This window comes from Neomonachus schauinslandi, chromosome 15 (assembly GCF_002201575.2).
Source record: "Neomonachus schauinslandi chromosome 15, ASM220157v2, whole genome shotgun sequence".
NCBI classification, from domain to species: domain Eukaryota; kingdom Metazoa; phylum Chordata; class Mammalia; order Carnivora; family Phocidae; genus Neomonachus; species Neomonachus schauinslandi.
Genome location: NC_058417.1, coordinates 26,766,460 through 26,790,054, shown reverse-complemented (window position 1 = coordinate 26,790,054; position 23,595 = coordinate 26,766,460). Strand labels below are relative to the sequence as shown.

Genomic DNA, 23,595 nt, shown 5'->3' with positions numbered 1-23,595 from the left:
GGCTCAGTTGGTTAAGCGACTGCCTTCGGCTCAGGTCATGATCCTGGGGTCCTGGGATCGAGCCCCGCATCTGGCTCCCTGCTCAGCCAGAAGCCTGCTTCTCCCTCTCCCACTCCCCCTACTTGTGTTCCCCCTCACGCTGTCTCTCTCTCTCTCTGTTAAATAAATAAAATCTTAAAAAAAATAAATCTAATTAAAGATACAAAAGAGAATGTTTCCTTTACTTTTCCTGTCCTATCAGAAATTAACTGGGGCACCTGGGTGGCTCAGTCGTTAAGCGTCTGCCTTCGGCTCAGGTCATGATCCCAGGGTCCTGGGATCGAGCCCCGCATTGGGCTCCCTGCTCGGTGGGAAGCCTGCTTCTCCCTCTCCCACTCCCCCGCTTGTGTTCCTGCTCTCACTAACTCTCTCTCTTTGTCAAATAAATAAATAAAATCTTTAAAAAAAAAAAAAGAAATTAACTGATCACGGGGCACATGGGTGGCAGAGTTGGTTAGGTGTCTGACTCTTGGTTTTGGCTCAGGTCGTGATCTCAGGATCATGAGACTGAGCCCCCTGTCAGGCTCTATGTTCAGCGTGGAGTCTGCTTGAAGTTCTCTCTCCCTCTCCCTCTGCCCCTCCCCCTGCTCTCTCTCTGAAAGGAAGGAAGGAAGGGAGAAAAAGAGAGAGAGAGAGAAAGAAAGAAAGAAAAGAAAGAAAGAAAGAAAAGGAAGGAAGGAAGAAAAGGAAAGAAAGAAGAAAGAGAAAGATTAACTGGTTACAAAGTAATTATGAAGCACTATATGAGAGAAAAAGTTAATACAGAATGAAAACTTGGGAAGTACATAGTGAAGCTATAAATAAAGAAATTGGGACTTTTCAGAGAAGGTTTTCTCAAGTGAAAAGTGTGAACTGGAAGAGGGAGGCAGTATGATGTAAGCAGAGGAATTATAAACATTAGGACAGCATGTAAAATCTGTGACACTCATTCTCTTTCCCATTTCATAATTTAATAACTAATTAAAAATTAAACATTTGTTTATATGTTGGATGGTGATTTGCAAAGCCAGGCATTGTTTAAACTGATTATTGAAAGAGAAGGAAAATTAGTGGCAAGCATGCTTCTATAAATGATATAACTGGAAAGAAAAGGAATTCAAATAATTTCATGAGACGAGCTACCACCAAATAATTCCTTGGAGAGGAATGACATACTTTTTAATTAGTCCCTTAGTTACTCTCCAGGCTTTCACCATATGAATCTAACAGGTAATTTGTGGGTGTTATCATTGTAGAATTTATCTTCAAGCTTTATAAACAAGAAGAATATGGGAATAAGGGCCAATATGAATAACTTATTTGTAAAACTGAAATAAAGGCATTCTACGAATGGCAGCATAGAAGCTGCCACATAGTGGTAAAAAAGATGGGATCTGAAATCATATAGCTTATGCTTGAATCGTATTTCCCCTCGTTGGCTATGTGACTGTACCCAACTTTTTTCTGGTTGTGGGGGTTTTAATGAAATGATATATAAAGTGCTAAGTACAATGTGTAGCTTCTATTAATTATTAATATCTTGATTGTCTTTTCATTGCTTAATACTGTCTACTAACTTCATAAATTTATAAAATCAAAGATCTTAAGTAACAGTGTTTTCATGCTTAAGCTGTTAGGTTTAAATGAATAACATAGTAGCACTCTTTATCCTTTTTGGTCATATTCTAGAGTGTTAAGCAGATTCCAAGCTAGTACAGAGCCCGACATGGGGCTCGATCTCACCACCCTGAGATCATGACCTGAGCCGAAATTTAAGAGTCAGAGGCTTAACTGACTGAGTCACCAAGGTGCCCCAACACCAACTAGATTTTTAAAAGTCATTTAACCGGGCTCCTGGGTGGCTTAGTTGGTTAAGTGTCGCCTTTGGCTTGGGTCATGATCCCGAAGTCCTGGGACTGAGCCCCAAATTGGGCTCCCTGCTCCACTGGGAGCCTGCTTCTCCCTCTGCCTGCTGCCCCCCCTGCTTGTGCTCTCTCTCTCACTCTCTGTCAAGTAAATAAATAAACAGAAAAAGTCATTTAACCTAAAGAGCACTTACTTTTTTTTTAAAGAGCACTTATTTGACAAAAGCTATAATCTTAGATTTACTTCATATGTTTTCTATTGTGCATCAACTGTAAAACCTAAAATCAAAGTAGCTTTTTTCACATGGGTATTCCGTTCTCTCTACTAAACTATGGGACTCTAGAACATTCAGTTAATATATTCATTTCTTCATACTTTGTGTTTCTATTGATTATTAATTAGGTTGCCAGAAAAGTAAAATCTAACAATATAAAAGAAGAAAATTTTAATACTCTCACAAATATGTCCAGATGGTATTGTATGTGAAACATTTTAATGCTAATACTTGAACAGTACCATAAACTTGAAGTGTTTCTTTTTGCTAAAAAGAAATTGGTTGTTTTTCTTAAGTATTTGGAAAAGTATTTCATAAGTGTTTTTCCTGTACATCCCATTAATTATTTAATAATACTGAAATATTTTAGTTTTAAAATATTTTAAAACTTATGGCTAGCATGTTATGTTAATTGATTCTACCTAGTATACATAATATTAGAGGATGAGATACTTTTTATCTGTGTCCTTTTTGTCATTGCAATGTTATTCATTCATCAGTCAGTGGACATTCACCAAGCACCAGTTACTATAATAGTGGCAATAGTAATAATAATTGCAATAATCCTTTACTTTTACTGAATAGTCACTATTTCATTAAATCTAATGCCATTAGTTATAAAATGCACATTTCCTTTTCTTTTCGAGGTGGGGGAGGGGCCGAGGGAGAGAGAGAGAGAATCTTAAGCAGACCCCAACCCCAGTGCAGAGCCCAACGCATGGCTCAATCTTGGGCTTTTGAGATCATGACCTGGGCCAAAAGCTAGAGTCAGACACCACTGACTAAGCCACTGAGGCGCACCTAAAATGCACATATTTAATATGCTGCTGAGAGAGAAAATCTTGCTAAATAAACTATTACACACCATCCATCCGTTGTAAAATGCACCCTAACTTTAAAAAGGGGAAAACTAATTTTTTGAATTGATGACATAGGGCACCTGACGTGTGAATTCATTTAACTACACCAATCCTATGAGATAGGTGCCATCTTTATCCGCATTCTTTTTTTCTTCTTTTTTAAGATTTTATTTTTTGGGGGGAGCACCTGGCTGACTCAGTCAGTAGGGCATGTGACTCTTAATCTTGGGGTCATGAGTTTGAGCCCTACTTTGGGGGTAGACTTTACTTAATAAAAAAATTTTTTTTTAATTCTATTTTTTAAATGTAATCTCTAACCCCAATGTGGGGCACAAACTCACAACCCTGAGATCAAGAGTCTCATGCTCCACTGACTGAGATAGCCAGGCATCCCTCATTTCTTACAGATAAGGAAGCTCAGCCCCAGAGAGGTTTTGTAACTTTCCCAAGGCCGTGCAAATATCAAATAGATTTGAGAGCAAAGATCCTAACTCCACCTTCAACTACTACACTATATATATTTTTAAAGATTTTATTTACACTATATTGCCTTCAGCCAAAGTGATTAAAACAATCACTTATTTTCAGTAATTCATAGGAAAAGGAGGAGTCAGTTTAATAATTTATGATATGATAAATTTTTATTAGAAAGATGCATAAGAGAGTATGGGGAGGTAGAGGAGATGGTTTAACTGTTTCTGAGGAGGTGTATATGTACCAAGTCCTCTTCTGTCTTTCCTATGACAAGCAGATATTGTAGGTTAAAAAACATGTTTAGGTTCTAACCTTTCTCTGTTGCTGTGGCTTTGTTTTAATCTTTGATTCTTCCTGGTGCAGCCAAAAAGCAATTCAAAATACCATTACACTCTTTAAAAAACTTGTAATGTCTACACAGTATATAAACATCAAGATTCACTAGATGTTTCTTATTAAAGTGAATTTCTGAAAAAATTAAAAAGTTCAAATTAGGGGCATCTGGGAGGCTCAGTCAGTTAAGCATCAGCCTTCAGCTCAGGTCATAATCCCAGGGTCCTGGGATCAAGCCCAGAGCCCTGCTAAGCGGGGAGCCTGCTTCTCCCTCTCCCTCTGCCCCTCCCCACTGCTCATGGGTGTGTGTGTGTGTGTGTGTGTGTGTGTGTGAATAAATTAATACAATAAATTAAAATCTTTTTAAAAATTTAAAAAATTTTTTAAAAAGTTGAAATTAGCTAAGTAAATGAAATTTAAATTTAATGTTTTCACAGGGGCTGGAGAAAATTTGGAGAATACAATGGCAGCCTTTCAGCAGTAAGTATATAAAAAGGTATTCTTTTATAGTTTATCTTTGAAGTGATGATGATTCACAAAGTGAAGATAGTATACATGTTGCATCCACTTGTTACAGTTGTTTCTATTTTATTAAAATAGCTTTTTTTTTTTTTTTTTAAGCTAGTCTGAAGTGTTACAGAGTGTCTGGCTTCTGGATAACTGAAAAACTAGATCAGAGTTGTGGGTAATCAAAAGATACTATAGTTCTAAAGCTGAAAGAAGGCTTTTGTAACAAGGAACACACTGTGTAATGCTAATTAGTCTTGGAGAGAAAGAGAAAAGGAGAAAATGAAACAACTGTTAACATTGGTTGCTGTTTATGAATAAGATTATGTGTCTGCTCTGTAATTCCTCTACAGACCTGAACCTGTGATCTGGTCTTTCTTGTTTGAAGCCTTATGAGTGTTGGTCTTATTTTTTCGAATAAGGTAAATTAGATTATCCCAATGTTTCAGTTATTCATATCTCCTATAGATCTCTTTTAGAGCACCTCACAGAGAAGCAGAAGGAGAGACAGGAATGAAAGCTGATTGATACCTTGTTCTCTGTCTTAGAGTAAATGATCATTAGTCTGTGGTAATGGTGAAAACACTGTTTTCTTTTCCCTGAAAAATAAAGCAGAGGATATGAAAAGTTAAACTCCATGGAAGACATTACCTTTCCATATTTAGTAAGAAAAATGTTTTCTGACACATTTGTTGAACCATTTTTATGCATACAGTTGGGACTGAGAAATCAGAATTTGGCTTAAGTTTTTGTTCTGTTTCTTATCATTTAAAATGACTTAGAATTTAGGGGAGACTGGCTGGCTCAGTTGGTAGAGCATGTGACCCTTGATCTTGGGGTTGTAAGATTGAGCCCCACATTGGGCATAGAGATTACTTAAAAAGAAATAAAATAAAAATAACAAAGACACCTGAGAGTTTATTTTTCCTGTTATCAGGTCCAAATGTACTGCTTCTCCATATTCTAGTTTCATCTAAATCCTGTCCTCCTGTGTTTGTCATTGCTTATTCTTTGTGTTCTCTATTACAATGCCTTTGACTATAATCCCCAAATTCTCTAAAACCCTAAAAATGCAAAAACTTTCCTCCTGTCTATGGAAAAAACTTTCCAGATCCTGAAACAAAATAATTTAAATTACTTTAAGTCAAAATAAAATAAAATAAATAACTTTAAGTTATCTTCTCTACTGAGATCATATATGTAGATATCTTTAGATATCTATATAATATATAAATCTAGATATATATAATTATATATAACATATATAATGCATATATATATATATAATTTTATTTGTGCAGTTTACACTGAGACACATACACACATACACATACCTCCCCCCCCGTATACTATGTTTTACCAAATATTTGTTCCCTGGGATGTAGTGATATATATTACCTGGGGAGAAAATGCTTATAACTTTGAGTGATTTTAGCATTCTTTATATATATATATTTTTTTAAGATTTTATTTATTTATTTGACAGAGAGAGACACAGTGAGAGAGGGAACACAAGCAGGGGGAGTGGGAGAGGGAGATGCAGGCTCCCTGCGATGCAGGGCTCTATCCCAGGACCCCGGGATCATGACCTGAGCAGAAGGCAGACCCTTAACAACTGAGCCACCCAGGCGCCCCTGCATTCTTTATATTTAAGGTATATTATTTAGTAAGTTTTTCCCCATATTTTTTGTTAAATTTTTACCAACCACCCTTATTTATGAAATTAAAATACTCAATTATATAATAAACTTTCTTCTTCTTTTTTTTTTTTTTAAAGATTTTATTTATTTATTTGAGAGAGAGAGAATGAGAGAAAGCACATGAGAGGGGCTAGGGTCAGAGGGAGAAGCAGGCTCCCCGCCGAGCAGGGAGCCCGATGCGGGACTCGATCGAGGGACTCCAGGATCATGACCTGAGCCGAAGGCAGTCGCTTAACCAACTGAGCCACCCAGGCGCCCCTATATAATAAACTTTCTAAGAATGGTACATTTGTATAATAAATTATTTCTAAGGATGGGGTATAAATATTTTTATCTTTGAAGATTTTGATCATCTGAAAAGTTTTTTGGTATTCAGAGAATGTCTTACTTAGATGGTTTTTACTTGCTAGATACAACATTACATTTCCCATCTTCAGCAGGTTTTTTTTTTTTTTTTTAAGATTTATTTATTTGAGAGACAGGTCACAAGTGTGTGTGAATGGGGGGGGGGCAGAGGGAGTGACTCTCAGGCAGATTCCTCACTGAGCATGAAGGCCCAGTTGGGGCTCCATCTTGTGACCCTGAGACCTGAGCCGAAATCAAGAGTCTGACACTTAACAAGCTGAGCCACCCAGGCACCCCCTGATTTTAACCAAAAATTCGTTGGTGGTGGTTTTTGTGTTTTATCTTATGCATCAGTGCTCTTGCTATTGACAAATACTTTTGTTTTCATTTACAAATATTTATTAGTAGAATATTTTAACTGCTGGGATACTTAGGAGGTTTTTTGTTTTTGTTTTTGTTTTTTTAATACCTGCTTCATGAGCAACAAGAAAAAAATGATGTAAACATACTATTTTCAAGGTACAGTATATTAAGAATGTGGAGTTATAATACATAATTGACAAAAGACAGATACTGTGCTTAAGTATGGTATATCTTTGATAGGGAGAAATAGTAAAAATAAAATGAGCAGCTAAAACTTAGATCTTATTTATGTGCATGTGTAGATAAACACTTCCCAAAGCATACATATTATAACATGGAAGGGAAAACAAGAAGATATTACAGAAAGTATAAATAATTGGTGGGGAAGCCTGGTTAAGATTAACCAGAAAATTGAAAAGATACCAGGACTAGAAGACCATTTGGTACAGAGGAAGAAGCAATTTTTATTTTTTTATTATTTTTAAAGATTTTATTTATTTGAGAGAGAGAGCAAACACGTGCTGGGGGGAGAAGCAGAGGGAAAGGGAGAAGCAGACTCACCTGCTGAGCAGGGAGCCTGACTCAGGGCTCGATCCTGGGATCAAGTCCCACATCAGGCTCCCTGCTCAGCGGGGAGCATGCTTCTCCCTCTCCCTCTGCCTGCCGCTCCCCCCTGCTTGTGTTCTCTCTCTCTGTGTGTCAAATAAATAAATAAAATCTTTAAAAAAAAAAAAAAAGATGTGAGGGTATGCAGACAAGATACATCTGGGAAACTGAAAGGACTTTAAGAATATATGGAAAATTAATTCATTATAGTGGGTCTAAAGAAGTAATTAGGACTGGGGCACCTGGGTGGCTCAGTCAGTTATGCCTCTGCCTTTAGCTCAGGTCATGATCTTGGTGTCCTGGGGTTGAGCCCCACATTGGGCTTCCTGCTCAGCGGGCAGTCGGCTTCTGCCTCTCCCTCTGCCCCTTCCCCTGCTCATAGTCTCTCTCTCTCAAATTAATAAATAAGATCTTTAAAAAAATTTAGAAAAAAAAGAAGTAATTAGGACTGAAGAGAAATAATCCTATCTCACAATTAATTTATTCCTTCCTGGGGCGCCTGGGTGGCTCAGTCAGTTAAGCTTCTGCCGTTGGCTCAGGTCATGATCCCGGGGTCCTGAGATCGAGCCCCACATCGGGCTCCCTGCTCCACGGGAAGCCTGCTTCTACCTCTCCCACTGCCCCCCTGCTTGTGTTCCCTCTCTTGCCTTGTCTCTCTCTGTCAAATAAATAAATAAATAAATAAAATCTTTAAAAAAAATTCCTTCCTTCCTTCCCTCCCTCCTTCCTTCCTTCCTTCCCTCCCTCCCTCCTTCCTTCCTTCCTCCTTCCTTTTCTTTCTCCCTCTCTTCCTTTCTCCCTCCCTCTCTCTCCTTTTCTTTCTTTCTTTCTTTGTTTTTCTTTCTCTCTCTTTTTCTTTTTCTTTCTTTCTTTCTCTTTCCCTCTTTCTTTTTCTTTTTGTATGTCACAATTTATAAAAAGTCCTGTAATGTGGTTTATAAAATGCTTTCACAAACACCTTAGGTTATGAATATGGCTCTTTTGTGATTCCTTTGAGAACAAGAATCTTTCCTTATTGATCTCTCAACCCTTAACACCTAGTTCTGATGCTAATAGACTCTCACTAGTTACTAAAGGAAATAATGGAATGGGGCACTCAGGAACAAAGCAGAACATTAACAGAAGACAAATGAAGGAGAGAGAACCCCATCCATAATAAGCACAAAACCAGAAACTAAGGAATTGTAACACACACACACACACACACACACACAGTCACTAAGACCTTGAGTATGTAAAATCTAGCTCTTAAGAGCTAATAAAACTAGGTTATTAAACCAGGCTGCCTTTGTAAATACCCATAGGACAATTTGATCCCTGTGGTATTAACATGAATGGTGAAAGAAAGAAACAAATTGTTTTAGCAGTAGCTGGAAGTACAAGTTGGCAGACAGTCAAAGTAATTAATCAGTGACCTGGTTCTCATAATACATTTTTCAGAATATCTAATTAATACAATACTAATTTCTCGTATGTAAAATGGGAATAGTAACAAACCTCAGTGGTGTGAGGAATAAATGAGATTCAAATAAATTCCTTAATATAGGGTCTGTTATTGTTTTTGGATTTACGATTTTTATTTTTTCCAAATTTTTATTTAAATTCTAGTTAGTTAACATATAGTGTATAGGGACTGTTTTAAATCGTTATGTATTGTTTCTGTGGAATTTCAAGTAATTTCACATCTTTTAGAGCTAGAGTTTTCTTTTTCTGGTAATGTTGAAGCCTTGGCTTCCCTTTTTCTATGTAATCAGCTTGTCAGAAAGTCACCTATATTGGAGCACATGGGTGGCTCAGTTGGTTAAACATGGGACTCTTGATTTCTACTCAGGTCATGATCTCAGGGTCATGAGATGGAGCCCCACTTGGGAGCTCAGCAGGAAGTCTGCTTGAGATTCTCTCCCTCTCTCTCTCCCTCTGATTGCTCACACTCTCTCTCTCTCCAAGATAAATAAATCCTAAAAAAAAAAAAAAAAAAAAATTCAGCTATAAAATATCTGGCACTTCAGTTGAAGTAGATGCTTATTATTTACAGGAAATTTTGAAGGCCAAAGTGATAAATTTTTTTTTCCTTTTTCTGGCTATGTTCTAGCTATTTGTGTATCAAATTTGGGATCATTTACAAATTGTCCTGGATGCACTCACTTACTATTGCTCTAAGTTTTTATTAGCTTATTGATAAGAGATAAGCCTACAATAAATAGAAACTATTTTGTATATAATTCCTAAACATGTCTAAAAACAGCCCACATTTCAGGTGAAGGCAAACTTCAAACTTAGAAAGATTTCTTAGGTAAAATGTTTAAATTTTTTATTTTTATTTTTAATTTTTTTAATTGACTTTTAAAATTTTATTGTGCCTGCCTCGGCAGCACATATACTAAAATGTTATTTATTTGTTTGTTTGTTTGTTTATTTACTTATTTATTTTTTAAGTAGTCTCCATGCTCGGCATGGAGCCCAATGCAGAAATTTTTTATTTTATATATTTTTTGTTGTTTTAAAAATTTTATTTATTTATTTGAGATAGAGCAAGAGAGAGGGAGCATAAGCAGGGCGGAGGGGCAGAGGGAGAAGGGGAAGCAGGCTCCTTGCTCATGACCTGAGCTGAAGGCAGACACTTAACCAACTGAGCCACCCAGGCACCCTGCAAAATTGTTTTTAAATACAGGAAAATATAGATAACCCCTGCTCTTACTCCCCTTCACATACTCATACAAAAAAAATAACAAAAGAAAGTAAGATATGCACATGACCAAAAATCAGTAGTACCAATTTTTTTTTTTTTTTTTAGCTATATGAAGGATTTTAGGATTTTATTTCAAAACTGTTTGCTGGCTGCATGTATTGCTTACAGTTTCTACATTTTTTTTTAATTGAACACAGTATAACAATAATATTGAAGGAAATTTAAAAATAAAGAAAAGTAATTCTACCAAAAACTGTTTTATTTGCTTATTTCTTTTCTTAAAAATTTTATTTATTTATTTGACAGAGAGAGACACAGCGAGAGGGAACACAAGCAGGGGGAGTGAGAGAGGGAGAAGCAGGCCTCCTGCCAAACAGTGAGCCTGATGCGGGGCTCCATCCCAGGACCCCGGGATCATGACCTGAGCCGAAGGCAGACGCTTAATGACTGAGCCACCCAGGCGCCCCTATTTGCTTATTTCTTTTTGCATTTTATTTTTACACACACAACTGACCAATAAATATTCTCTTTTATCCTTTAGAAGAGGACACATAAAGTTAGTTATTACATCTTAGTAAGAATTACATTAAGGAGCCAAGTTAGTTTGTTTTAAAAACATTAAGGGCGCCTGGGTGGCTCAGTTGGTTAAGCGACTGCCTTCGGCTCAGGTCATGATCCTGGAGTCCCGGGATCGAGTCCCGCATCGGGCTCCCTGCTCGGCAGGGAGTCTGCTTCTCCCTCTGACCCTCCCCCCTCTCATGTGCTCTCTCTCATTCTCTCTCTCAAATAAATAAATAAAAATCTTTAAAAAAAAATTAAAAAAAAAAAAACATTAAGAAACTTTTACTCAATTGCTAAAACTTTATTCCTTAATTGATATATTTATATACAAATTTATATTTGTATTTTTATATTACGTGTTTCAAGTTTAAGTATAAAACAGAAGATACATTCACCCCACATAGGAGATCACAGGCAAAATAAGAATCATCAGTGCTTATATATTTAAAAGGATGTTCAGTTTTTCTTAAATTCCTGCTGTAATTCTTTCTGTTGGTGATGAATAAATTGGTGTTCAAAATGTTGTCTTTTAGATATATTAATAATGGAAGTATCCTTATTTTGCACTTTAGAAGTTTATATTCTAAATATTTTTTTAATTTTATTTATTTTTGAGAGAGAGAGAATATGACAGAGAGAGAATGAAAGGGGTGAGGGTCAGAGGGAGAAGCAGACTCCCTGCTAAGCAGGGAGCCCGATGCGGGGCTCGATCCCAGGACCCTGGGATCATGACCTGAGCCAAAGGCAGACACTTAACGACTGAGCCACCCAGGCGCCCCGAAATGTTAATAGATTTCTAATAGATAAGTAAAACATGGCTTCATTCCACTCATTTAGAAATGTTAGATACCTACAATATACCCAACATCATGAACATTAGAAAGTATGGAGCAGATATAGGCCTTTCCTCTTTAGGAATTTAATCTAGTTGTAGAGACCTAACCTCATATAAAACGACTAGTAAACAATTTAAGTGCATGGGAATATATTGCACAAAAGTAATTTATCTACTTTCGTATCTTCTCACCCTACTCTGCTCACCACAGCTCTTACTCTTTCCATTCTTGAATTTTAAAAAGAAAAAAAATGTTTCTTTCTAAAACTTTCTCCCTGCTCCACCCATGTTTACTTTTTCTTCATCTTGAAATGTCACCCGTGGTGATTAGTGCATAAAGTGCTACGTGGGCATTTTACATAGACAGAGGTTTTTTTTTTTTTTTTTTTTTAAGATTTTATTTATTTATTTGAGACAGAGAGAATGAGAGAGACAGAGAGCACATGAGAGGGGGGAGGGGCAGAGGGAGAAGCAGACTCCCTGCCGAGCAGGGAGCCCGATGCGGGACTCGATCCAGGGACTCCAGGATCATGACCTGAGCCGAAGGCAGTTGCTTAACCAACTGAGCCACCCAGGCGCCCGTTATAGACAGAGTTTTTTAAACAAATACTATGGAGTACCAGCTGTGCAAGGCCCTGTGCCTAGGCACTAGAAATATAACAGTAAACTAAACATAGTCCACAAATCCTTTACTTAAAGATCTCCTGTCTCATTGGGCAGGGGGGAGATAAATGGATATATTCAAAACAGCATGGTAAATACTATGACGGAGTAAACACAGGTGCTACAGGAAGTCCTGGCAATTTAGCAGTATGTAACCTGGTGACCCAGTCTAATCTGGGAAGATTGGGGAAGATATCCTGAAGTGGTGGTTTCTAAGCTTAGACCTGAAGGATGAGTAAGAGCAGATAAGGGGAGGAAGAAAAACTTAAAAACAAACCAACCAACCAACCTGTTACTGTGTGTATATAATATACATTCCATAAAATGCATAATCTAAGTGTATAGCCCAGTAAATTTTAACATAATGTATATACCTTTGTAACCATCACTCAGATAAAGATATAGAACATTTCTAGCATTCTTGAAGGTATCCTTGTGACCTTTCCCAGTCCACATTACTTGCCCCTAGATAGCCATTATTCTAATTTCTATTATGATAAATTGATTTTGCTTGTTCCCGATAACATAAATGTAATCATACAGTATTTACACTTTTGTCTCTGGCTTTTCTTTCTTCAGTTGATACCTGTACAATTCATCCATGATGTGTGAAATAATGTTATCTGTCTTTTAAAGATTTATTTGAGAGAGAGAAAATGAGAGAAAGAGAGAGAGAGAGGGAGGGAGGGAGAGAGGGAGGGAGAGAGGCAGAGGGAGAGGGAGAAGCAGACTCCCTGCTGAGCAGGGAGCCTGAAGCAAGCCTTGATCCCAGGACGCTGGGATCATGACCTAACCGACTGAGCCACCCAGGTGCCCCTGTTATCTTCTCTTTAATAGCCAAATACATTCATCCCTCTCAGATATATACTTAAGCAGAAGTGAAATTGCAGGATCATAGGGTAGGTCTACATTTATACCTTCCAGAGTGATTGTACCAACTGACCCTCACACTAGCAATATAGAGTTCCAATCCTCCACTATCTTGCTAATTTGTTGTCAGTCCTTTTAATTGTAGCCATTGTGGTGGATATATAGTGCTATTTCATCGTGGTTTCGATTTACATTTCCCTGTTGAACTTTGATGTTGAACATCTATTCATACACTTACTGGCCATTTGGAAATCCTCATCTGTGAATTGCCTGTTCAAATTTACATCTATTATTTTATTGTATATTCGTTGTTTTTTGTTTTTGCAAAAGACATTTCAGGCAAGAGTATTGAAAGTGTGGGGCTGTTTGGAGTGTAAGGTGTAAGGGGAGGAGCTAATATTATCATCACTATTTTGCAAGTAAGGAAACTGAAGCATAGAGAAGCTAAATAACTTGCCCAAGTAAGTGGCAGAGCCAGTGTCTATGCTCTTTATCCCCCAATTTTATTGAGGTATAATTGACACATTATATTTCAAGTATACAATGTGATGATTTGATATGTGTATACGTTGTGAAAGGATTTTCACCGTCAGGTTAAGTAACACATCCATTGCCTCACATATTTACCCTTTTTTGGGGGCAGTGTTTGTACTCCTAACCACTGTGATATTCCCTTTTGTAAAAGTCATAGGATCTTGAATGTGAAAGGAACTTTAGCGATTGTCTGATCTAATCCTTTCAATTTTTGTTCTTTTTTTTTTAATTTAAAAATTTTTATTTTATCATGGTAAAATATATATGACATAAAACTTACCATTTTAACTGTTTTTAAGTGTACAGTTCAGTGTCATTAAATACATTCACGTTGTTATGCAACCATCACCACTATTCATCTCCAGAACTTTTTCATCTTTCTATACCAAAACTCTGGACCCATTCAATAATAATTCACTAACCCCCTTCCCCCCAGGCCCTGGGTGACCACCATTCTTCTTTCTATTAACTTGACTATTTTAGGTTGCTTTATATAAGTGGAATCATTAAGTATTTGTATTTTTGTTTTTGGCTTCCTTAACCTAGCATAATGTCTTAAAGATTCACTCACTCATGTTGTGGCATATATCAAAATTCCCTTCTTCTTTTTTTTAAGATTTAAAAAAAATATATTTATTTATTTATTATTTATTTATTAAGATTTTATTTATTTGAGAGAGAGAGCACAAGCAGGGGAAGTGGCAGGCAGAGGGAGAGGGAGAAGCAGACTCCCCATGAGCAAAGAGCCTGATGCAGGGCTCAACCCAGGACCCTGGGATCATGACCCGAGCCGAAGGCAGATGCTTAACCAACTAAGCCACCCAGGCATCCCAAGATTTTATTTTTAAGTAATCTTTCCACCCAACATGGGCCTTGAACTTACAACCCCGAGATCAAGAGTCACATATTCTAGCAACTAAGCCAGCCAGGCTTCTCCAGAATTCCCTTCCTTTTTAAGGCTGAATAATACTTCTTTGTAACCACATTTTGTTTTCATTAGTTGATAGACAAGTTGCTTCTACTTTTGGCTATTATGAATCATTTTTCTATGAACATGGTTGTGTAAATATTTAAGTCCCTTCTTTCAGATCTTTTCTGTGTGTACCTAGAAGTGGAATTGCTGGATCATATGGTAAATCTATGTTTAATTTTCTTGAGGAACTGCCATTTTATATTCCTGCCAACAATATGCAAGGGTTCCAGTATCTCCACATCCTGGCCAATACTTTTTTCTTTTTCTCTTTTCTTCCTTCCTTTTTTTTTAAATAATAGCCACCCAAATGGGTGTGAAATAGTCTTATTGTGGGGTTTTTTAAAGTTTATTATTTATTTAAGTAATCCCTACACCACCAAATATGGGGCTCAAACTTACATCCCCGAGATCAAGAGTTGCACACTTCCAGCTGAGGCAGCCAGCCACCCCTCTGATTGTGGTTTTGACTGGATTGCCCTAATGATTAGTGATCTCTCCATGTGCTTATTGGCATTTCTTCTTTGGAGAAACATCTGTTCAAGTCCTTTCCTCATTTTTGAATCAGGTTATTGTGTTGTTGAGTTTTAGGAGTTCTTTATATACTGTGGATATTAATCCTTTATCACATAGATGATTTGCATGTATTTTCTCCCATTCTGTAGGTTACTTTTTTTTTCACTTTTTAAAAAACTTTAAATTTAATTAACATATAATGTACTATTAGCTTCAAAGATAGAGTTCAGTGATTCCTCACATAATACCCAGTGTCCATTACATCACGTGCTATCCTTAATGTCCATCACCCAGTTACCCTATCCCCCCACCCCCTCCCCTCCACCAACCCTCAGTTTGTTTCCTATGATTAAGAGTCTCTTACGGTTTGTGTGGGCTACCTTTTTACTTTGTTGATAGCACAAAGTTTTTAATTTCGATGAAGCACAATTTGTCTTTTTTTTTCTTTTGTTGCCTGTGCTTTGATGTTATAGCCAAGAAATCATTGCCAAATCCAGTGTGGTGAAGCTTTTCCCATATGTTGTCTTCTAAGAGTTTTTTCATTTTAGGTGTTATGGTTAGGTCTTTGATCAATTTTGAGTTTATTTTTTGATATGGTGTTAGGTAAGGATCCAACTTCATTCTTCTACATGTGGATATCCAGTTTTTGCAGCACCATTTGTTGAAAAAACTGCCCTTTCCCCATTGAATGGTTGAAAATCATTTGACAATATATGAGGGTTTATTTCTGGACTCTGTATTCTATTTCATGGATTTATATGTCTGTCTTTATGCCAGCACCATATTGCTTTGATTACTGTAGCTTTGTAGTAAGTATTGAAATCAGGAAGTGTGAGTCTTCCAACTTTGTTCGTTCTTTTTTTTTTTAAGAATTTATTTATTTATTTATTTGGGGCGCCTCGGTGGCTCAGTCGTTAAGCGTCTGCCTTCGGCTCAGGTCATGATCCCAGGGTCCTGGATCGAGCCCCACATCGGGCTCCCTGCTCCACAGGGAGTCTGCTTCTCTTTCTCCCACTCCCCCTGCTTGTGTTCCCTCTCTCAGTGTCTCTCTTTGTCAAATAAATAAATAAAAATCTAAAAAAAAAAAGATTTTGTTTATTTATTTGACAGAGAAAGAGAGAGCACAAGCAGGGGGAGCAGCAGGCAGAGAGAGAAGCAGACTCCCTACTGGAGCAAGATGCAGGATCAATCCCAGGACCCTGGGATCATGACCTGAGCTGAAGGCAGATGCTCAACCAACTGACCCACCCAGTCACCACTGTTCTTCTTTTTCAGGATTGTTTTTACTCTTTGGGTTTCCTTGAGATTTCATATGCAATTTAAAGTTTTTTCTTTTAGTTACATGGGGCTCAAACTTACAAATTGCCAAATTCAAGAGTCACATGCTCTTCCGACTGAGCCAGCCAAGTGCCCCTCAGGCATTTTAGGATGGAATTTTCTATTTTTGCACAATCATTGGGATTTTGATAAGAATTGCATTGAATGTGTAGATCCATAGATCTTAATAATATTAAGTGTTCTAATCCATGAACATGGGATGTCTTTCCATTTATGTATATCTCCTTTAATTTCTTTCAGCAATGTTTTACAGTTTTCATTGTACAAGTCTCTTACTTCCTTGGTTAAGTTAATTTCTAAGTTTTTGTTTGTTTGTTTGTTTGTTTGTTTAGGGGGGGGAGGGGGAGAGGGACAGGAAAAGAGAGAATCTTAAGCAGGCTCCATGCCCAGCACAGAGCCTGATGTGGGGCTCGATCTCATGACCCTAAGATCATGTCCTGAGCCGAAATCAAGAGTTGGACACTTAACTGACTGAGCTATGCAAGCGCCCATTTTTTTTTCTTTTTGATGCTATTATAAATGGATTGTTTTATGATTTCCTTTTCACATCATTCACTTTAATGTATAGAAATGTAACTGATTTTTGTGTGTTGATTTTTTAAAAAGATTTTATTTATTTGAGAGAGAGAGCACAAGTGGGGGGTGGGGTGAGGGGCAGAGAGAGAGGGAGAAGCAGACACCCCGTGAGCAGGGAGCCCGACACAGGGCTCGATCCCAAGACCTCAAGATCATGACATGAGCCAAAGGCAGACACCCAACTAACTGAGCCACCCAACTAACTGAGCCACCCAGGTGCCCCTGTGTGTTGATTTTTATATTCTGCAACTTTAGTGAGTTTATTAGTTCTGGCAGTTTTATTTGTGTGTAGAATCTCTAAGATTTCTACATATAAGATCATGTCATCTGTGAACAGAGATAATTTTACTTCTTCCTTTCCAATTTGGATGCCCAACCCCCTTTTTTCCTTACTTAATTTCTCTGCCTGGAATTTCTTTTTATTTTTTTTATTTTTTTCTGGCTGGAATTTTCTAATCCTATGTTGAATTAAACTGACAAGGGCTGGCACCGTTTTCTTGTTCTTTAATCCTATCAATTTATAGATGTGAAAATGTAGGCCTAGAGAAAGGCGTTTACTTGCCCATAGTTATACAGCAAGTTCATAGCAAAGCAGGAACTGGCATCCAGACCTTTTTAACTTCTGATCTGGTATTCTTTCCATTATGTTAGGTTGACAGCAATATGGATAGCTGGTTATGGAAAGGGGCAACATGATTCTCTTATTCTGTGTTTACTTTAGAATATGACACCAATAAATCATAATAGATGACAGTGTAGAGAAATTTTAGTGTTATGAGATGTTTTGCTATTTGTTTTGTAACTCCTAATTTTTACATCTGATACATATAATGTAAATGAAGTTTACTTAACTTTCAGAATGTCATTTTTCTTCTTTGCATTTCTTCAGTGCAGTTACAATTGGAACTGATATGCTGGAATTGGACTGCCATATCACAAAAGATGAGCAAGTTGTAGTGTCCCATGATGAGAATTTAAAGAGATCAACTGGGGTCAATGTAAACATCTCTGATCTCAAGTACTGTGTAAGTAAAACTACATGATAAACTAATATCTAGTAGACATTAGGGCCTATAGGATTTTTAAAAACAATGAATGCCAGATAGTGCTCCAATAAATAGTAAAAAATAAATGATAGTGATTAGATAATGAATGCCAAAGGAAATTATAAAAACTATTCTAACTTCCAGTGAGGATTTATACTCACTACAGAAATCTGTGGATACATCTTTGGAGACTTATTTTTATAAGTATTTTAACAAGATTACCAAAGTCCTCAAATGTAAAACTATTGGACATCAAATTGCTTGAAGTATTCTACAATTTATTTGATTCAGATTAAATAGATGAATTAGTTTTAGTCTTCAAGTATGGGAAATCCGATTTTAGTAGTTTACTTGCCATTATAGTAAAGACTGATAAATGGATGGAAAATAATGCTTTATTTTACCACCTAAAGAAAACTTACATTAACAGGATGCTATCTGTATGTGTACCCTGTATGTTTTTTGCCTGGTTGTGATTCTACTGTATATTACATATATTGTGTTGTTGTTTTTTTAAAAAAGATTTTATTTATTTTTTGACAGAGAGAGAGACAGCGAGAGAGGGAACACAAGCAGGGGGAGTGGGAGAGGGAGAAGCAGGCTTCCCGCTGAGCAGGGAGCCTGATGTGGGGCTCGATCCCAGGACCCTGGGATCATGACCTGAGCCAAAGGCAGACGCTTAACAACTGAGCCACCCAGGCACCCCTATAGATTGTGTTTTGGGACACTTTAACATTATGGCATGATACACATTTTTCCATGCTTTTTTTAAAAAAAGATTTATTTATTTTAGAGAGCGAGAGTGAGAGATAGTGAAAGCAGGGGGAGAGGGAGAGAGTGAATCCTCAAGCAGACTCCCTGTAGAGCCCGATGTGCGGCTTGATCCCAGGACCCTGAGATCATGAACTGAGCCGAAACCAGGAATCAGACGCTTAACCAGCTGTGCCACCCAGGCGCCCCTGCTTTTTCTTTTTTTTTTTTAAATAGACTTTAGTTTTTAGAGCAGTTACTGGTTCACAGCAAAATTGAGCAGAAAGTACAGAATAGCTTCTGACTCTACATGTACAGCTCCCTCCCCCCAAACATCCTGTACCAGAGTGGTACATTTGGTACAGTCTGTGAACCTACAGTGACACATTATCATCCCAAAATCCATAGTTAACATTAGGGTTTATTCTTTTTTTTTTTTTAAAGATTTATTTATGTATTTATTTAACAGAGATAGAGAGCACAAGTAGGCAGAGCGGCAGACAGAGGTAGAGGGAGAAGCAGGCTCTCCGCCGAGCAGGGAGCCTGATGCGGGACTCGATCCCAGGACTCTGGGATCATGACCTGAGCCGAAGGCAGACGCTTAACAACTGAGCCACCCAGGTTGCTCCTAGGGTTTATTTTATTTTTTTTTAAGATTTTATTTATTTATTTGACAGAGAAAGACACAGCGAGAGAGGGAACACAAACGGGGAGTGGGAGAGGGAGAAGCAGACTCCCTGCTGAGCAGGTAGCCCGATGCGGGACTCGATCCCGGGACTCCAGGATCATGACCTGAGCCGAAGGCAGTCGCTTAACCAACTGAGCCACCCAGGCGCCCCCTAGGGTTTATTCTTAATGGTGTACATTCTATAGGTTTTTAACATAGGATGTCAGTTTTAACGTATAATGACGTATCAACTATTATAGTGTCATACATAATAGTTTCATTGCCCTAAAATGCTCAGTGTTCTGCCTGTTCATCCTTCCTGCCCCTCCACACCCTGGCAACCACTGATCTTTTTATTGTCTCCATAGTTTTACCTTTTCCAAAATGTTATATATTTGGAATTGTGTCGTATTTAGCCCTTTCAGATCCCCTTATTTTTCATAAACATTTCAAGTGACTGCAATTATTCCATTGAGTGGATATAGAGTTATTTTTAACCATTCCTCCTCTGTTGTTGGGCATTTGAATTAGTTCTAAGTTTTCACCATTAGAGATAACACTGCACTGAACATCTTCATACATAAAGATAAAGCTTTCTCTATATTTATATGCTTATATAGTTTTTAAAAGATATGTATTTATGAAGGCATCTATATAAATATATTTATATTTATTGAAAATATCAATATAAAAATAAAAGTTATCTCTATTGTTAGTATATGTGCTGCCAAAGCAAGCACAAATTATCTCTGTTTTTAAAATTATTTCCCTAAATAAACTCTCAGCAGAGAAATTATTGGGTAGAAGATTAGGAATATTTTAGTGGCTTAATACATATTGAAAGTCATTATTGCCAACTTGCTTTCTTTTTTTTAATTTTTTTATTTTAAAGATTTTATTTATTTATTTGAGAGAGAGAGAATGAGAGAGAGCAAGCACATGAGAGGGGGGAGGGTCCGAGGGAGAAGCAGACTCCCTGCCGAGCAGGGAGCCCGATGCGGGACTCGATCCCGGGACTCCAGGATCATGACCTGAGCCGAAGGCAGTCGCTTAACCAACTGAGCCACCCAGGCGCCCTGCCAACTTGCTTTCTAAAAGTGTTTAAGAGTTTCAAAATCTGGGGCGCCTGACTGGCTCAGTTGGTAGAGCATGCAACTCTTGATCTCAGGGTTTTGAGTTCAAGCCACACATTGGTCTCAGAGATTACTTAAAAATAAAGTAAAAATTTCTTAAAAAGTGCAAAAATGTGATGTTAGAGGAATTCCCATTTTGCTGTATCCTTACCATTATTGGGTATTATAATAACAAAAATTTCCTAAATTTAAATTTTAATTAGCACTTATTTAATTATTTGTGAGTTTAAAGATTTTACTGTATGTTAGTCATTTTTTAAAATTGTCTATCTTCAGGGCGCCTGGGTGGCTCAGTCCTTAAGCGTCTGCCCTCAGCTCAGGTCATGATCCCAGGGTCCTGGGATCGAGCCCCGCATTGGGCTCCCTGCTTGTGTTCCCTCTCTCGCTGTCTCTCTCTCTGTCAAATAAATAAATAAAATCTTTAAAAAAATAAAAAAATAAAAAAAAATAAAATTGTCTATCTTCACACTTGTCTACTGAGATATTTATATATTTATTATTTGAAAAGGTCCAAATTAAATAGTACAGATTTCTTTTCTTCTAAATTGTGAAAGTAAGTAGTTATATGTTTAATTTGCTGTTTGGGATGTTTGGCTAAAGCATGCCTTATGTAAACATAGGCAATGTTTTTATTTTATTTTTTTGAAGAAGCAAATCTTTGTCTTACTATAAGACACTAAAATACTTAAAATTTTTGAGAGTTAACTGTTTTTCAATCATATCTTTTAAAGGAACTCCCACCTTACCTTGGCAAACTGGATGTCACATTTCAAAGAGGTAATATTTCCCATTTGCAGCTTACATATTGACATTAAAGTGTATTTATTTACACTGAGAATTAGATATACATGTGTGTTTTCTTCTGATAATAAGTTCTGGCTAAAGGTACTGCCCTCAATACTTATTGTCTCAGACCTACAAATCTGAAATACTGACCCTGAGATGAAAGCTAAAGATTTAATTGGCTCATTCTATTTAAGTTTATGTACAGTTAATTTAAGCCTAAATACTAATTACAAGAAACCCAGATATTATTAGGGCTACTTTGCATTTCTGAAGCTTCAAATTCTAGAAGATTACTATAACTTGTAGTAATAATCCACCATAGGTAAAAACAAAACAAAACAAAAACAAATGAAAAGACACTGGAAAGACCTCCTTTTGGATCCTTACTGATTCTATACCATTTGATTTTATGTCATTTCAGTGCTCCCTATCTTAAATTATTAGAGAGAATTCTATTACTCAGATTAACCACCCATTTCCTGGTCACCATCACTTTTTAATCATCAGCATAGCAGCTTTCTCTCTTGTGAGGGAATATTTCTCACAAAGGAGCATGTTCCTTGGCTGTTTGTTGGATTTGTTAGAATGGAACATGTTAGAATGGAACATACACAGCTAGAGATACAGGTTGCTGAGCAGGTACAGGGTCCCACACTATCACAATTCAGCCTCATGTTTTGAATGATTCAAATGTAACTCAGTAAAACTACAAGATGCTACATGTTGTGGTCCTTGGTGTGGTATGGTTTGCATATAGTTAAAACCCTGGTTAAATGTCAAGGATCTAAAGAATTGTAACTGCTCTGTGAACTAGATTAAAAATTGGTCAGTACAATTTCTCCTTGATTGGAAAATTTAAGAAAGCCAAATAAGAATAAGAAAATTGTTTAAATTAGCTATTCTAAAGGATGTTTAGATCTGAAAATTGTTTTGATTTTACTTTCCAGGTGAGTATCATTAAGCTGTGCTGGTTTGCAGAAACATTTTTTTCATTCTTGTGATTAACAGGATTATACTTGCCAAGCTACTACATTTGTGTCAATTATGGATTTGTGAAGGTTAAAAACATTTCATAAGTGAAGTTTTTTGTTTGTTTGTTTTGGGGGGGGTTTTGTTTTGTTTTGTTTAATATTTTCCCCTTGTAGAGCAAAGCCAAAGCTTCACAAAGATTAAAAGGTCCTTTGAGGAAAAAAATGTTTTAATTTTTTTTTCAGGTTTTATACTTTCCTTTCTTTTTTTAAGTTTTTATTTATATACCTTTTTTCATAAAGTCATAAAACTTTTTTTTTTTAAAGATTTTATTTATTTGAGAGAGAGAATGAGAGAAAGAGAGCACATGAGAGTGGGGAGGGTCAGAGGGAGAAGCAGACTCCCCGCTGAGAAGGGAGCCCGATGCAGGACTTGATCCTGGGACTCCAGGATCATGACCTGAGCCCAAGGCAATCACTTTAACCAACTGAGCCACCCAGGCGCCCAAAGTCATAAAACTTTTGAATATGCAGTGACCTTTGAGACCATATAATTCTGTCTCTTCCTGTTTTAGATAAGGAAATTGAGGCTTAAAGATGTAAATTAACTTAAGGTCATACAACAAATAAATCACAGATCTAGGACTTGAAACTAGGTCTCTTTCTAACCAGCCCAGTGTTCAGCTGCACCATGCTGCCTCTCCATCTGAAGAGTCTCTCTCTCTCTCTCTTTTTTTTTTTTGATTAAGTAGGGTTCTTGCCCAACATGGGGCTTGAATTCATGATCCTGAGATCAAGAGTCACATGCTTTACTGACTGAGCCAACCAGGCGCCCCTAGATTCTCTTCAAATGCCTTATTAATAGCACTGCCATGTCTCACTTTTTAGACACCTATAAAAAGAATTAATTTTTGTTCATATTGCATTCAGTTTATCACAATTAAGACTGCATCAAATGTGAAGTTTACTACATTTGAAATAGGCTAATATATAATACTGTAAAAACTTGATTCAGATTAGGCGATAGTTCCTTTTTTTTTTTTTTTGGTCCTATTTCCCTGCTCAGAACTGTTGCTTACTTTTCTTTAAATACTGGAGAGAGAGAGAGACTACTAGCTCTCAGAGGAATACAGATTTTAGGCCTCTGGCTTTCTTTGTGGTTCACAATTTTACTGAAGAAGTAATTTTTTTTTAAGGTGCTTTAATGTGCCACAGACTGCATTAAAAAATAAAGAAAGAATATAAAAATGTGTTACCCAAAGGGTTTATTATCTATCCTGCTTACTTGAAAATAGCCTTTTTTTCCCATGAAAAATACATAATTTGGGTAATCTAGAGTTGGTCAGA

At 37.0% G+C, this 23,595-nt stretch overlaps 1 protein-coding gene across 2 annotated transcripts in view; it reads left to right on the top strand.

The window, feature by feature from the left end:
- The window catches only part of GDPD1 (glycerophosphodiester phosphodiesterase domain containing 1), a 47,096-nt gene that overhangs the window by 5,800 nt on the left and 17,701 nt on the right, over window positions 1-23,595 (top strand). For both annotated transcript variants that reach the window (XM_021704240.2, XM_044921640.1), the window contains exons 2-4: window positions 4,263-4,305; window positions 17,788-17,923; window positions 21,226-21,271. In XM_021704240.2, the coding sequence (XP_021559915.1) occupies window positions 4,263-4,305; window positions 17,788-17,923; window positions 21,226-21,271 (225 nt within the window). The remainder of the gene's footprint in view (window positions 1-4,262; window positions 4,306-17,787; window positions 17,924-21,225; window positions 21,272-23,595) is intronic.